The sequence below is a fragment of the Pocillopora damicornis genome, chromosome 13, assembly GCF_964200805.1.
Source record: "Pocillopora damicornis chromosome 13, jaPocDami1.2, whole genome shotgun sequence".
Lineage (NCBI taxonomy): Eukaryota > Metazoa > Cnidaria > Anthozoa > Scleractinia > Pocilloporidae > Pocillopora > Pocillopora damicornis.
In genome coordinates this window covers 13,908,248-13,924,405 of record NC_142682.1, presented here as the reverse complement: position 1 = coordinate 13,924,405, position 16,158 = coordinate 13,908,248, and the positions used below count along the sequence as shown (strand labels likewise).

The following is a 16,158-nucleotide window of genomic DNA, read 5'->3' as shown; positions in this document are numbered from 1 at the left end:
GGGATAATTAGTTGATCTAATACTTAATTCTCTGAACTAACATTAATGAGAATTACATGGTTGACAGTACGGAGAATTACAAATTTGATCTGGGAGTTAAAGAGTTAACAGAGCCTTTAGTAGAGAGACGTTCGAGGGAAGAAAAGAAAAGGTCAGTCGAAGTCGATTTCAACCAGTCCAACGTAAAACCGATGTTTTCCGCACTGAAGAGTACGTTCGGTTCCACTCCAACCCCTTCCCTAATCGCTTAATTACAACAAAAACTGACCATTTCCATATTTTTAACAGCAACAATGACAGGTAACTTCAAGTAAAATGGGCATATGATAAGGGTACCTTGTAAAAAGTCTCGGCAAAAAAGAATAGCCTAAAATTCATAAAGGTAAATAAATTAAATATTAGAAAGTAATGTAAACTTTTATGAGATTAGCGAAAATTATTTGCATGCTATTTCATCATTGAATGAAAACGTTAATTTTACTTCTGTGATACCTTAATCGGCAGTAAAAGTTAGCATGGCCGAGCGGTGTAAGACACAACACAGAGGAATGGGTCCATGCTTCCCTCCTAGCCTCAGCGATAAACTTTCTTTACGCATCGTTGGAAAAAATTATTGTAATTAAAAAATATCAATAACACTTTGAAACGCATGGTCCACGTTAACTTTGTAGATTGTGAAAAGTGATGTAATGGAGAGCCATTTTTTTGTCAGCCAGACCACTGCTTTTGAAAATTGCTGATTAATCAGCCAAACTTTGTTTTGCTTTAGTTATAGTGACTGTTTCGTGTATTGTTGTACTTGAACAAAAAAAGCATGAAAAGTAATGAAATCTAGAAGTAAATTTAGTAAGTCAAATTAAGAGGGAATAGTAATCAACAACAACAACAAAAGCTCAGCCACTATCTCTCACTTTATTTACAAACCGATTTAGGTTACAGTATATTACAAGTACTATGCGCAAAATTTACAAGTTATTAGGTTCCACTGATAACAAACCCTCCACTCAAATGAAAACTAAATAGAAGTCTACACCTTGTCACTCATTTAACTAAAATAAGGGTGAAAAGAAGGAAGAGAAAAAGGATTCTTCTTTCTATAATGTCAGTTTGGTTAGCCTACTAGATACTTACGTGAACTGTGAATGAAAGATTACTTTCCAAAGGATACTCTTAGAAATAGTAGCGCTAATAATAATAAAACAACGATTGTAATAATAACAGTTATGACCACACCAAAAAAAAGAATTCATATCGAAACTCAAGCGAATATTGCATCAAGTTGAATACAATTGGTGCTACATGATTTTGATCATTTCTGTATAATGTAGAAGCACATAAGCGAAGAAGAACGCACGCGCCTCCATCATGTCATAAAACTAGATCTGTAGTAATGCTCAGGAGATTAATAAATAATAAACATTATTGCAGTTTTTCGTTTAGCCTTTATAGCCTGTTTTTAAAAATAGTTTTTTTTTATAGTGATTATAGTTATATCCTGTTTTAACAGACTTTTCCCTTTTTTTAAGAATTTGATCAAGTGACCGTCAGTGTTGTTGGTGGCTTGTTTCTAACTGTAGCGATCAGAGCCCCAGGCTTCCTCTTCTTCTGTTGTCTTCCGCTGGCCGTTAAGTGCATGCGCCGTTCAGTTTGCATCTTAGCATTGTAATAAGGTACAGAATCAGGATGTTCCATCAATAATTCTAACTGAAGTCGATCAAACTTCTCTTGTTCATCCTCGGGAACTTGCCCTTCTCGACCACCCTTCGGTTCATCGTCGGCTCCGAGGAACGATTCGGAATACCAATTGTCAAACTCGGTAACGAGACGATGTCTGCATTGATTGACCAGCTTCTCACAGTAGGTAACTTCGGATTTGGTGTTGAGCAGGTCTTCATAGTCACGCCGATAGCGCAACTTTAGATCTTTTGCTTTACAAACAAGTTCGTATTCGTCTTCATCAATAATGACTTGACCATCGTCTGTTCGAAATTCCCCTTGCTCTAGTCGGTTTTGCTTACGAGTTTCCAACATTTCTTTGGTGTCGTTGATTTCTTCCATAAGACTGTTGACTGACGAGGACAGTTCCTTGGCCTTTTTCTTTTTCTCGCGCAAAATTTCTGCAACGAATAAGCAATTATTAGATACTTGTAATTAGAAGTAGCACATTCAGAGAGCGATAATTTATCCTGAAGCCTCAACGAGATTCACCTTGGAAGTTGATTGGCAGTCAACTGACAATTTTTTCCAGTCCCCCCTTTATACTTTCTCAGCGACGACTGCGGACCCCCCTCCCTCCTTGACAACTGAAAACCACGTGATCCCCCCAAAATCCCTCAGCTCTCCGCCCCTCCACTCTTAAACCGCTAAAAATAAGGAAGATACTGAAGCAGAGGTGCAAGCTAAGGCATGTGTTCTGTTTTGGACTTGACGTACTACCCTAATGGTTTTCTTCTTTGCTTCAGGGTTTTCTTACTGATTCTCCGGTTTTCTTCCCACTATAAATACCAATGATCCAAAATCAACAATTCGACCCGGAATCAGTGAACGAGCAGCCACTTTCTGGAAAAATTCATCGCAATTGAAGTCAAACCACTTGAATTTCACTTAGAATTTCCCAATTCTGATACATCAAAAATACCCCTTACCTTTATTTTGATTGAGAATCCTGTTAATTTCACTGCCTCTTTCCTGTTTGAATTCCTCGAAAGCCTCGCTTTTGGGTGGAGGCGTGGCCATGCGCTGCGTGGGAGACTGAGCTGAAGGTGACTGCCCCCGATCTTGTCCATCGCTTCCGGCTTGACCCTCCATTTGCCCTCCACTACCCGGGGCAAGAGACTTAGCACTGTCTCTCTCTTTAGCTTTTCCCCGACTCTTTACCTTCCTGGTGCTTACCAAGGTTGCAACGTTTGGTTTTACACCAGGGGGAACAACACCTACACCAAATCCTCGGCCGTCGACTTCTCCAACCAATCCGCTGTCATCACCCCGGACGGTGCCTTGTTTATCTGCCGCAGCTACAAAGTAAATACAAATATTTGGTTTTTTTTTTTACTGTACAGATGTCACGTGAAAAACCCTAATTTCTCTCGAAAAGATATGTTACTCTTTGCTGAAATATGGATAATAGCGGTCAACTTGAACAAGCTCTTTGGAAGTCATCCGATATGAGTTCCTTCCTGAAAATTTCAGCCTCACGGCTACCGGGAATGCAATTTCAACACAACTATTCCTCCAATCGGGAAACGTAGACTAAGGTAATTTTTTTATTTTTAGAGTAATCGATATGGTCAAACCACACCATAAAAGCTAATAACCAAAAAGTAGTTGAAGAAGGAATCAGTGCGATCAAGTGAGAGATTATGGGAATGTGCCGCTGGATGCGGTCGCATTTTCATGAGTGGATTGACTATAAATGGGTTGTATTGACACTGGAGTTACTAGAATGGGGTCGCACATAATCGAGATTTTGGAGGTCATAAAATTTTGGTAAAAAAAGGGATTTAAAAAATTGGGAAGATTCGCGGTTATAAAGTTGTTTCATTTGCCCAAATGCGTTTAAGGTGGGGTCTACAATTGGCCACAGAATAAACTGTAATGGTGATGGGGTGAGTGGTTCTGACGGGCCAGAAGCACAGCACTCAACAAACATTGGCCCGAGTACCGCCCTCACCCTCCCTGGCTGTATGATAATAACTCACCGGAAGTTGCTCCATCTCTCTCCTGTAACACGTACTTTTCTCGCAGCTTTTCCTCAACGTCCGCCTTCATCGTGTTCACAATCACTCGGAACTGCGCGAACGTCTCTTTAATTTGCCGAACATTGACGAGTTCAATATCGTTCATTTCACCCGCCAAGAATCGTTTTACTTGCTCGCGGACATCCTGGATTTGAGATTCTGAAAGCGGCTCGTAGGAGATTTGACTGCGGTTTGTCAGTGTGTCGTGCATGGCGAGTTCTTGTCGAAGAGTTCGGATTTCTTTCTCGTGTTGTTTGCAGAGTCTCATCATGTCGAAGTGCTCTGTAACAGCAGGTTCTGATGGCACGTTCATCATTCGACTGCCAAAACGTAACGTGGAAAGCTTTGAGGAAAAAAAAATCGCTGTCAATTTTTCCTTCCTGAATGTAGGTAACTTATGTATGTATATGTACTTCTTGACCACTCCCTCGCTGGGAGGGGGGTCGTTTCAGGGCCAACACGAACAAACTTGAGAAAAATATTGTGAATAAATGTAATGTTTTAAAAAATCTCAACTAGCAGGAGGCAGACTAATTGGCTAAACACAAAGCGCAGCAAATGATCTGCCACTTAAGATGTATCGACGTTGTAATCTACAAAATGTTTTCATTCCATCTAAACACAGGACGCCTTTGTTTCTTTCTCTTCCTTTCCTTTCTTCGTTCATTTATTTCAGTTTTCTTTTAACTTACCCTTTCGCTGTGGAAAAATAATGAAGGAATATTCCTCACCGTTTCTTCAATGTGAGCAGCCTCTCCCCATACATTTGCAATCAGCAAAGTGTTGCATTTCCCACCAATGGAATCTTTTAACACATGAGTGAGTTTGCTCTGTCTGAATGGGACATGATCTCTCCTTCTGTCTTCCAAGGCTATCACAGCTTGCTCCAAGAAGGTCAGCGATTTGTTGATGTACATGGCTTCCACCTGGGTATCACCTACAGACAGAGTCTTCCCCAGTCGCTCAGACCCGGCCAAGTCCACAAAGTTCAGCTTAGAGGTGACGTACTTCGTGTTGGACTCGACGCGCGAGTGTGACTCGATGTAGATGGTGAACACGCAATGCGAGCGAGATGAACGTTTGTTCAATGCGTGTTGAGCGATAATACGATTAGTTTCGCCCTGAAATAAAAAAAAAAAATTGTAAGATTATTTACCAATAATTTTTACTTGATATAAAGGTGTTAGTCCTCTTTCGATTCCCTCATTTAGAGGGTGAGTGACTAAACCACCAAATAAAAGAAGGTCTGCATTGGTTACTAGCTATTCTTGATGTTAATGTACTTAAAGAGACTATGACACTGGGTTATTGATAGGTAATGGAAAGGAAACTACTCCCTTGAGTACTAAGAGAGGAATAGTGCCAAAGCAATGGCAACTAATAGTTTTTCTAGTTTTTTAAGCTCTTTGAATCTCACTCAACCCTTATACCCTGCCCTTATACATAGTTAAGTCGATTTCTACTCTTGAGATGACGATAGATAAATGTCCGAGGTACATGTACAATCTACAACACACAGACAAACCTGACACAATGCTGTGGTCAGGTTGGAAGTTGGCCCAAGAGTCGGCTCATTGAGAAGGAATGATTTTACAATTTTGTGGCTAGTATCCTAGACTCAAGATTGAGCAATCATGATTCAGTAATGAGGGTTGGTTGCCCTCATAGTCGCTTAGCTGCTAATTTACACCTCACAGACCCGTGGTGCTCCTTCCAACCCTAGATAGAGGCCTAACAGGTTCACTTCAGTACATGTATGTCTTTGTAGGAATAAATATTCAATGAGAGGAAGCTTTTCAGTCAATCAATAACATTTAACATTGTAAGTAGAGGAATAAATGTAGAAAAAGAAATGTTTTTAAAGAAGACTGATGCTCCTTTGCATAACACTGTTGACTGGAGGGCAAGTGAAACCTGCCCTTTAAGGTGACAGGAATGATTATCAACATTATTTTTTGATATCATTTTGATTACAATCACCATCATCATCATCATTATCATTATAATATGTAGTGTGTTCTCATCTAAATATAATATGTAATCCACATTTTAAGCTGATAGTGTTGCTTTTGAAATGCGTAGTTTGTATCCTTTTCATTTAGGTTAATTTTGGTTTAATTTTATCAATCAATTCTTTGTTAGTTAATAAGTTCAATATTTCAATCAGTTGCATTTTAAAGCACATGCATTAGATATTGGATTTCATTGCTGCTATCGCATTCAACTTTTACTGAATTATCTGCTATTATTAGGAGCTAGTAAGACCAAAGTACTGGTGACTTTTTCTCTTATGTTTACAATATTTCCCTTTTGAGTTGGTATTATTGGTTTATTTCTTGCATTCAGTTCTCTTTATAATCGGTTCATTGTCAGTTAGGTTAGTGTTACATTTCCCAGGATACTTTTCTTAGTTTAGTTTGTGCTGTGTTTCTTTTGGTTTAAACCACAAATTTAACAACAACCATTCAATCCTAACCTTGCAACTTCAATTGCAATTTCACCTTTATCATTTGTATAACTCAATGTGATTTCAAACCAATTTCTTTATTCCAATTTATAATTTTGCTTATCAACTGCATCTGGCTAAACCTTGATTTTTATGGTGTGTTTGGATTGTCTTCTTCACAAATAGATTCCAAGTTGCTGTGCATCTGTTCAGTAATTGATCACAGATGATGTCAAAATGTGGTAAGAACAAAAAAGTGGCACACGAGGCGCAGCTGAGTGTGTCACTGATGTTCTTACCACATTTTGACGTCCTCTGTGATTTATTACTGAACAGACACACAGAAACTTGGAATCTATTTGTTTTATATAATAAAGAATTAAAATATACGGAAAAAAAGTTTTAATGATGATGTCATTTATACGTCTGTCCTCCAATAGATCATAAGTGAGAACCAATCAGAATGCATCAATAACTGAGCTTATTATATAATCTGCTTTATTAGTGACCATTAGAAGATACAGATAGATGGTATCATTAATAGTACTATCTAGGACATGAAGCTACATCCCATTGAGCCATATTAAAGAACTCTGCTATACCCATTCTACAAGCTTTTTGTAGTGAACCAGAGATTCAAGGAACTCCTACATTGTACCTCCTCAACCCAAGGTATGGAAAGCTCGATTGCTGTTCCAAATATTCCAAACATGACTTAGATGATCAATAATTTCCCACATGTTAAAAAATCAATGAATAAATAAATAATAGTAGTTTTTAGCTTAAGGTCTTAAAAAGGGTCTTTCATGATGATGATGATGGTGACGATAATAATAGTTGCTATTATTATAATTATTAATATTATTGTACTTACTATCACCAGGGTTAGGATAATTAATGAAGCATTATTATTAGTATCATTCTTATTTTTAACATCACTATTATCACTGCTTATTATTTCTAACTTATCTTTATTTACTTATCCATCCGTGCCTTTTTATATTTTTCTTTAAATTCAAATTCCAATTTCGAAAGAGGCTGTGACATCAAATTAAAAAAAAAAAAAAAAAAACACAGGATTGCAGAGCCCCCTTCCCAAGTTCTACAACTTACATACATTGTTCTTCCTTTCCAAATCAGCAAACATGCGGTTACATCTTACCTCAAAGAGTAAATTCAAGGCTTCTTCTTCACTATTAGCCTGATGAATGCTGAGCCCTTTCACTCTTGTATATCCATCATCATCCTCTGTGACGGTCATCTGAGAAGGATCTAACAAAGGGGTCCCGGTCAAGGTACTAAGCAAATCAAACATGTGCTCGTTATAGATTTCTAAATATGAGATCCGTACAGTCACAGCGTGCTCAGACCTTTCCCGTATCTCTCTGTAAACCTGTTGAATTGCCCGTGGGATAACTCCACGGTGTTGGAATTTCTCCGTCGAACCAGTCATTGTGAAAGTCTTGCCCGCTCCCGTCTGCCCATACGCCAAAATCGTTCCGTTGTAACCGTCTAAGCCCTCGGTAACGATTCTCTTTGCACATTCCTCATAAACATCGCTTTGACTGGCGTTGTGTAAAACGCGATCCAAATTAAAACTCCAGTCAAGTATTTGGTTGTTGATGTAACCACGTCTCAAATCTTTCTTGCAGTGAATATTGATCGATTTTCCATCGGGTAAGAGTTCGATCATTTCCTGCGCGAATCGCGCCGTTGGCCGAATTCTGGCGTAAACTTTGACTCTTCCATTGCCTTCTTGAAGCATTTTGGTCCTGCTATTTTCGACAACCACGCCGAAAACCACAACTAGATACGAACAATACAAATCTTCCTGTTCCCTTGATTGAATCTGTACTTACTGTTGCTAGGGTAATCGTTCTGAGTTGCTATGCCTTTCGCGCATCTCCTCCGGGAAGGACCGCTGAACTCTTTTAGCAGGCGCGTAAACAAGATGGCGGACGGAGGAAGTCACAGGGTAGGACTGGAGTTATTGGGAAAATGCTCGAAGGAAGAGGCCGAAAAAGTGAGAGAACGAAACAAATTTTTTCGAAAAATTAATATGCAATGAAATTTCATGTGATGCACTTTTCAGCTTTTACTTTTATTATGGGAAATAAAATGTCATATGATGTTAAGTTCTACGCTAAATAAGGGTTTTTCTGCGTGATTTGAAGCTCGTATCAATCTCCGCCTCACATTTTAAGTCGCAATTTCTTATCAAAGGGTTCTTCTTCTTCCGTGGAGAAGTTCTTTCTAGTGCAAGAAAATGATGAGAAATGATAGCTTTCTTTTTAAGAATGCGAAACTTTAATCAACTTCGGAATTGTTAGTTTTGTGGCCGTTACAAATCTCGATTGCAGCATGTAATCAGTGAGCTTTGATTTCATTATTAAATTTTTGAACTTTTACTTAGATAACACACGAACTGTTGGAAAGTATATGTACTGGGAAGAGCTTGAGATATCAAAACTATGGAAAGATTTGGACAACTGAAGAGTGGAAACTGTTACAACAAAATGGAAAGGAAACTTTAAAAGGATTCACTTCAAGAGGAATGGACAAGGAACAGGTTTGATTTTGTGATTTACAAGTGTTTTTTTTTTTTTTTATCAAATGATGATTAAAAAATTACAGGTACTAAGTATGTTGTCTGTGCTAAATTTTGCTGTTATTGACAGACAGAAAATAGTCATCTGGGAGGCCACCAGAACTGTATTAGATACAGGGGGTCAGATCTTAAAGAAACTGTGGCATTGCATCAGTGGAGGGTATTACAAGATAATTTGGTTCATAGCCACCACAAAGAGTTCCTGTGGCTGAAATTTTGAGCATTAGCCCTTTGACAGGGTGAACAGCTAAATAATTGAACCTTCAGCTTTGGAAACTCTCTTTGGTGGCCAATTTACATTATTCTATCTGTCTGTGTTTCCATCCATTCCTCTGTCTGTCTCTCCATTTGTCAATAAGTCTGTCAGTCAGTGAGTCAGCTTGTCAGGAAAAAAGTGATTAGTTTAAAGAGAATCAGTGCTGTTGCATGAAGGCAAGAGAAACAGTTAAGCTTAGTTTTTACAAGTGACAGTAAGCACAAGCACAAACACAGGCACAACAGCTGATACATGTATTTCACCATGAAAACAGCCTAGACCCAAGCATAAACAAAAACACAAGCACAAACACATATTTACTTTATAAGGATATTTAGCTTATGGGTGCATTTTTAGTTTGTGCTTGTGCTTGTGCTTGTGCTTGTGTTGCTCATGAAAACCAGGCTTTAATCCCAGTAGGGAGTTGGTACAGGTCAAGGGAATGATGGACAGAGGCTCCTTCCTTTTACCATGTGTTTGTTGGATATCAGGAAAAAACGATTTTAATTGTGAAAGATAAGAACCATTACATCAGCTTTAACCCTTTAACTCCCAAGATGTGATTGTGAATTCTCCCCTCTTGCTGCTACACATTCCCTTGTAAAATATTTGTGGGAATTTGGTATTAGATCAAGATAACAACTTAATTGCCTGATAAGTTTGAGTTTTCTCATCACCTGTTTGCTGGATGTTGTATGGATATCACAGGGAGAAGTTCTTGCTTCTGGGATTTAACCCTTTAACTCCCAAGATCTGCTTGTTAATTCTCCCTTCTGGCTGCTACATGTTTCCTTGTAAATCAGTTACAATAATTTGGAGTAAGATCAAGATAACAACTTCTACTTTATAAGTTTGAGTATTCACATTACCTTCTTGCTGGATAATGTATGGATATTATATGGAGAAGTTACATTTTTATCACTTTGGGGAGTTATTGTTAGTGAGCATTTTTTCAACGGTCATGAATCATGATCTAAAGGACAATCACCCAAACTCTCTGACAAGTGCAAGTCTCTTTTGTTTGGAAATGGTTTCAATTGTTACTCTGATATTTTTAATGCTTCTGACTTTCATTTTAATGCAATTTTTTACTTTATCACTTTCCAGGTACAATAGGACTCCTGCAAAATTTTCACTTTGTTATATTTTTACATTTATACAGATCTCCAAAGAACTTGACAGATTTTCACTAACTTCTGAGGTTAAACAAGCCATACTTGATTGTGTCTGGCCTCGTCAAGAAGAAGTGAGACAAATGCTAGTGCTTAATGCAGCTTCAATATCAAATTCTTACCTAAAAGATTTTGACTGGAAAGTCAAGGTACATGCAACATTTGATTATACATAACAGGAAACTTTTTCTTAATGCCAGTAAAATTTGTATCATAAATAACTGTGTAAAATTGAAGTTGCAGCAAAAACTAGTTGTGAAAAATGATGTTGAGTAACTGTGTTCTTTACCTCATTGCTCCTGTAACACAACTGTCAAGTTTAAGTGTAATCTTGAGTTATTTGAAAAAAGGAAATATGTAAATAAAAAACTGGCCACTGAGCTAATAAGATTTATTATTTTATAGCTAATAGCATTTGAAAATCTACGGCATACTGTTCTCAAATACAATGTTGGGTATACAGTTATAGACAATATTGGGATCAATATCAGTATCTGGGCAACTGCCCACCTACCTCTCCCTAACCCAACATTAACATTAACTTGTTCCCCTAATTCAACAACAGTCAATTATTGACTGTTGTTGAATTAGGGGAGGGGTAGGTGGGCAGTCACCTAGATACTGATATTGATCCCAATATTGATCTCATTTTGATAATAGAGAAAGGCCAGAGAGAACTGATTGGGAATGAGTCTATGTGTAGTGGTCCAACATGCTGTGGGACTGGCCATGTTATAATTTACAGCTGTAACTCACATTATCAATTTTCAAAGAAAGACACAGTTTAGAAAGCAAGAATTCAAGCACTGGCTTAGATACTGTATAAAGTTGTACATGTACAAGCAATGCTTGTGAACTTTTACTCCTTTACTTCTGAGATCTCAATAATAATTCTCCTCACTTATGTGATATAATTCTTATTATGTTGGTTCAGAGAATTTGGTATTGGATCAAATCCCCTAATTGATATGTAATAATTATATTTTAATTCTCATCACTTGTCTGCTCAGGTTGTACTGATATTGTAGGGGGAAATTCTGTCTTGGTCACTCATGGAAGTTTAAGAGTTAAACCAATTATGAAAATCAAATCAGTTCCAATAATAATTTGATGGTTCATTTTATTTTGGTCCTATAGATGACAATGTCTAGTGATAAGTTGGCCAGTGTAAAAGAACCCACTGTCACACTGGACTTTGATGTCAATGAGAGTGGGAAAGATAGGAATGTTTCTGTTGAGCTTTCAAAGGAAGAATTAGACAATCTTATATCATCATTAGATGCAGCTAATAAGGTACTGTGATTTAAGTTTTGCTTACATGTACATTAAGAAAATATAGGATTAATTGAGCTTTTTCTCCATCTCAAACATGACCCTGATGTTGTTGCTACAAACCTAATCCAGATGAAGTTGATTGTCAGGAGTAAAATGTGGCATACATTAATTTTCCACAAGAAAGAGTATGGATGCAACCCCCTCTTTAACCCTTTTCTTCCTAGGGATGATTAGCATCTGATTTCTCTAAATAGTTTCACTCCTGAATCAAATATTAAGGTCATGGGTATAAATTAAATGATCACAAGTCCTTAAGAAAGACAAATTCCCCTTGTGCATGTAGGTACCACAGGAAATGTATAGAGAACAGTATGGAGAAATTGTATGCTGATGTTAGGGTGTTAAAGGTTAACAAAACTGTAAGTTTCACTGGTCATTGGCTAATATCCAACTTGTACTCAGTTGTGAGTGGAGTCAGGCCACTGTGGGAGGGAGGTGGGCTCAGCCCATAAACACAATTGGCTCAATCACGGCTTTCAAATCCAGATCATAGGCATCGGTCTTAAGTCAGATTCTTAATTTATAGCATGCTAACCATTACCTGATCCTGTCCTCCACCATTCTTGCCATTCAACTGAACCCCTTCACTCCCAAGATCAAAATATCAACTCTCTGCACTGTACTCCATACATTGCCTATAATTTTGGCCTTGAGAATTTGGCTTCAAACCAAACAACATGTATATCCCCAAATTTTTATTTCCTCTCTTCTCATCTTTTTTTTTACTTTAAAAAAACTATCAATATTTTAAGGAGAAATTTCTTTTTTGTCAGTGTCCTGGGAGTGAAAGGGTTATATTACTTTCAGTTCAGACTAGATTTAGGGTGAAGGAAATTATTACTTCACTTAATGTTTGAATGTGCTTTCTTTGCATTGTAGGTGGTTATGCAACTGAGGAAATAAGTTGTGAACACATTCTTTTGTCTTGCTCATGATATTCATTCATACAATGTAGTTTTAAAATTACCAAAAACAAAAAAGAAAAACAACTGTGTACTTGATAGAAAATGGGCATGTGTCTAGTACAGCAAGATGAAGAATCATGTAAAGAGTATTTTTAGAGCCTTATTAAACAAATAAAATTGTTTTTTACATAAACTTATTGAATTCATGCGCTGACCATATTTTTTTGTAACCCAAGTGTTCCTTTGAACAGATTGACAAATAGATTCCATGTTGCTGTGTGTCTGTTCAGTAATAGATCACAGGAGCAGATTACAATGGTCATTAGAATTTGTAAGTGCAAAAAAGGGGCACAAAATGTAGGCAAGTGTGTCACTGATGTTCTTGTGACATTTTGATGTCTTCTGTGAAATATTACTGTTCAGAGTCAGACCAACCACATCATGGAATCTATTTATTGCTAAGATAAGCTGTGTCAATGGTGCAGTCATAATTTACAATGTATGTCTGTCCTCCATCAGGTCATAAGAAAGAACGTACGAAAATGTATATGACTCAGTACATCATATAACAAAAAAATATGAAATGAATAATAATCTGTCAAACCTAGTAAGGAGAAATCTACTCTTATTTTTGTGAATTTTTTGGAGTTGAAAAAAGTGTTTTTACTTTTCATGTGCCATGTGCAAATGTAGGTATTACAACCAATTACAACAATTACAAATGTTGCATGTTTTAGGATACTGGTAGAGCTTCACTGAGTACTTGTATGCAATTACATACAAGGCAAGGATAAATTTGAATTACTTCAAGCAAAGCCATCTTTCTTGGACATTAAGTCTTGATAAAATATCTGGTGTTCACTGTACAGGTGACATGATGAAATTGTTTGTGTTTGTTACCTGTGTGATATTGGTGGAAACTGTGAATAAAATTTTCAAAGATCTTCTCTTTCTCTCTCTGAACTTTTAATATTGGGTACCTCTTAATCACTTCTGTTTCAAATACCGTATTTACCCGCGGATAGGCCGCACTTTTTTCCCGGAAAAATGGGACCGAAATTGGGGTTGCAGCTTATACGCGGGTACAATCGTTTTGACACCTCATTAATATGCACGAGAACTCGTGGCAGTACAGTAATTAATTGTATGTGGTACAGTATATGTGGTAATGTGTACATTAGGCTAAGTTAAACTTGAGTCAGGTCTGTTGTGTGATGTCCTGTTAAATTTGATCTTAGTTGGCTATGCTTGGTGACCTTGCACTGCTACCTCACAGAAAACAGGTCATTTGGTTTGTGTTCCATCCTGTTACACGTTTTGACTAAAGATGATATATTGCTCATATACTGCAAGAAAAAAATTGATCCTTGACAGTGATCTGCAACTAATAAAGAAATTGCAGAAGAGAAGCCAGCAAATTTCACCAGGATCCTTTTTTTCTGTATAAAGAAAATCCGATAATATTTTGACCAGATTCATTAGTCTTGATGAGTTTATAGTTTTATGGGAACCTTCTAGTGGGAAGGATATTCTTTGAATAATAATATTCTCTCAAAACTGAGAGTTATATCAGATTCTGCAGCTGCTTTTGGAAAAAAAAATTGTATTAAACAGTGTCTTGAGCTGTGTGGCCCAACCAGCTGGAGTTTATCCCAGTTTCTTTAGCATGAAGCGACTAGGAGAATCACTGCTCCCTCCTGAATGGGATGCTAACACCTAACCCTCTGCATTTCATCCAATTGGCTGGTACCCATTTTATACTCTTGGGTAGAAAGAAGGGGTCCAGTGCACTAGCCGATTGGTTACTAGGTCACCCATGAGTAATGGTAGTTCCCTAAATTTCCATTTAGTAAAGAAATATTGGATAGGTGTGCACATTTCTTACTTTCAGCCAAACTTCCTTTGTTCTGGGCATAAAACCGCAAACTACACTAAAGCAATATAGTAAACAGTCTGTATGCATACATGTAATATTTTTTAAAACTGTTTTGCACAGTTTTTTTGTATTGCTGGCACTTCTTAAGAGCCATGTGCTGTCAATCATAGGAATAAGAGTCTGAATACATACATCTTTACTAGCATGAATCACCTGTAACTAATGAGTTAATCAATTCAAAGCTTAAACATAACCCCCCTGGTAATTTGACCTTTTGAAAATTGGTACGTTCAAATCCAGTACAAATTCACTTAAATTTATCGTGCCCATAATAATAATAATTAATAATTTTACGTATTAGGACGAATTATTCGTCCTAATACGTAAAATTATTAATTGTTGTTCCTTCTTTCTCCTTGTGAGCCGATTGAGATGCTTCGGATGGTGAGAGCAGAACTTTAATCCCACACAGTCAAAATCTTCAAATGTACATCTCTGCGTTCTGCTAACCGCACGTTTTCCACACTGAAAGGTCGTCCAATATTATTGGTAACCGCTAAAACCGTTTTGTCATGTCAGGCCGGGAACATGCAATAATCAATCCAGCAAGCGAGGCCTTTACTTAAACCGTTCGCTGAAACGGTTAGCGATAAACTTCGTCGTATCGAGAAATCTTTCCACACAGTTCTCGATGCAAGTTTCTGTTTTCCCATCGAGTTTATTGCCCGGTTTCTCGACACATTTTTCCCAACACATATCTGTAAACTCGTGAATCTGGTGTTGGAACTTGTATTTTTGATCTTCAGCAAGCAGCTCTTCTTGAAGCTGTTTATCAACTTGGACGTTCCCAGATGCTCCTCCAAATGACATCTTGTTCAAAATTTTTACAGATTTGAAGCAATAAGTTTGATGGCGATAAATGGAAGATCAGTTTGTCGCACGTGTTGAGGAAAAAAAATCAAAATGGCTGAAGGTCAAACGCGTTAGACTGGGTACGAACGGTAAGACAACTTCATTCCCAGGGTTCCTCCTCAAGACCGCTACCTCTGAAATGAAGACCAGAATTTTCCATAGGGTTCGAGCAATTACAAACTTGTATTTTCAAAGTGCTGGAAGTAGAAAAATATAACTTTAAACATCTTTTGAGGGGAAAGGAGTTTAACAAAACAGCTTTAAGACATGTTTAAGCTTTGGTGTGAATAGGGTTTAAGGGGGACAATGTAAGGTCAAACTTCGCTCTTCTACCAGTTCATAACCAGGATAGGGCGCGTTCAGACCATTGAGCAACTTATTGAGGGCCACAATGGGTCGATAGCTTTTACGGCTAACGGTTAAAATTTTGGCTAATTTATAGCTAACGGTCAACGTCCTCTCTTCGGGATTAAAAGGAAAAATTTTTACGATTAACTTTCTAACGACTAACAATAAAAATGTGTAAATCTTTACAAATAACGGCTTCATTTTTAGCCGTTTTATGGCTAACGGTTGACCTCATTTGGACCCTCCTTAGTTATTTCAAGGAAAGAGGTACACCGAATTTACATTTAAAAGAATATTTAAAGCTATTCAGCATTTTGGCGAAGTAATATCGAATTGTTTTAAATTGCAAAATGGAAAGAGACGGAAGAAAACTTAATATACAAGACGCGGAAATTGTTGGGGAAATTGGAGAAATAGAAACAAACAAACGGGGGGACAATGTAAGTTAATTCTGCACGCTCAGAATTGGTACAAAGTTCTTATAATATAAGGGATTTTTCCGTCCACTCTTACTAAATGCTTATCTAGGTGAAACATGTAGTGCAGTTACATTCTTACATACA

General features: G+C 37.4%; 3 protein-coding genes across 3 annotated transcripts; 1 reads left to right on the top strand and 2 right to left on the bottom strand.

Moving 5' to 3' along the window:
- Positions 1-893: 893 nt before the first annotated feature.
- Positions 894-8,049, bottom strand: LOC113678462 (kinesin-like protein KIF9). Its single transcript, XM_027195346.2, has 5 exons — positions 7,346-8,049; positions 4,469-4,858; positions 3,699-4,080; positions 2,646-3,014; positions 894-2,117 (listed from the first exon to the last, which is right to left on the bottom strand). Exons 1-5 carry the CDS (start codon positions 7,946-7,948, stop codon positions 1,534-1,536), a joined length of 2,328 nt encoding a protein of 775 aa, XP_027051147.2. The 5' UTR covers positions 7,949-8,049; the 3' UTR covers positions 894-1,533.
- A 60-nt stretch (positions 8,050-8,109) lies between these two features.
- LOC113678461 (COMM domain-containing protein 8) lies at positions 8,110-13,406 on the top strand. Its single transcript, XM_027195345.2, has 5 exons — positions 8,110-8,206; positions 8,597-8,752; positions 10,210-10,368; positions 11,357-11,512; positions 12,434-13,406. Exons 1-5 carry the CDS (start codon positions 8,135-8,137, stop codon positions 12,455-12,457), a joined length of 567 nt encoding a protein of 188 aa, XP_027051146.2. The 5' UTR covers positions 8,110-8,134; the 3' UTR covers positions 12,458-13,406.
- A 1,007-nt stretch (positions 13,407-14,413) lies between these two features.
- LOC149035603 (mitochondrial import inner membrane translocase subunit Tim8 A-like) lies at positions 14,414-15,303 on the bottom strand. Its single transcript, XM_089191765.1, has one exon. The coding sequence runs from the start codon at positions 15,203-15,205 to the stop codon at positions 14,954-14,956; it is 252 nt and encodes an 83-aa protein (XP_089047891.1). The 5' UTR covers positions 15,206-15,303; the 3' UTR covers positions 14,414-14,953.
- Positions 15,304-16,158: the final 855 nt, after the last annotated feature.

Bases quoted from the DNA above. Each gene is read 5' to 3' on its own strand.
- LOC113678462 (XM_027195346.2), bottom strand. From the start codon at position 7,948: ATGCTTCAAGAAGGCAATGGAAGAGTCAAAGTTTACGCCAGAATTCGG. The intron at 4,859-7,345 runs GTAAGATGTAAC...TTTTTATTTCAG, and splicing joins CCTTGAATTTACTCTTTGAG to GGCGAAACTAATCGTATTAT. The intron at 2,118-2,645 runs GTAAGGGGTATT...TATTCGTTGCAG, and splicing joins GATTCTCAATCAAAATAAAG to AAATTTTGCGCGAGAAAAAG.
- LOC113678461 (XM_027195345.2), top strand. From the start codon at position 8,135: ATGGCGGACGGAGGAAGTCACAGGGTAGGACTGGAGTTATTGGGAAAA. The intron at 8,207-8,596 runs GTGAGAGAACGA...ACTTTTACTTAG, and splicing joins CGAAGGAAGAGGCCGAAAAA to ATAACACACGAACTGTTGGA. The intron at 11,513-12,433 runs GTACTGTGATTT...TTTGCATTGTAG, and splicing joins CATTAGATGCAGCTAATAAG to GTGGTTATGCAACTGAGGAA.
- LOC149035603 (XM_089191765.1), bottom strand. From the start codon at position 15,205: ATGTCATTTGGAGGAGCATCTGGGAACGTCCAAGTTGATAAACAGCTT.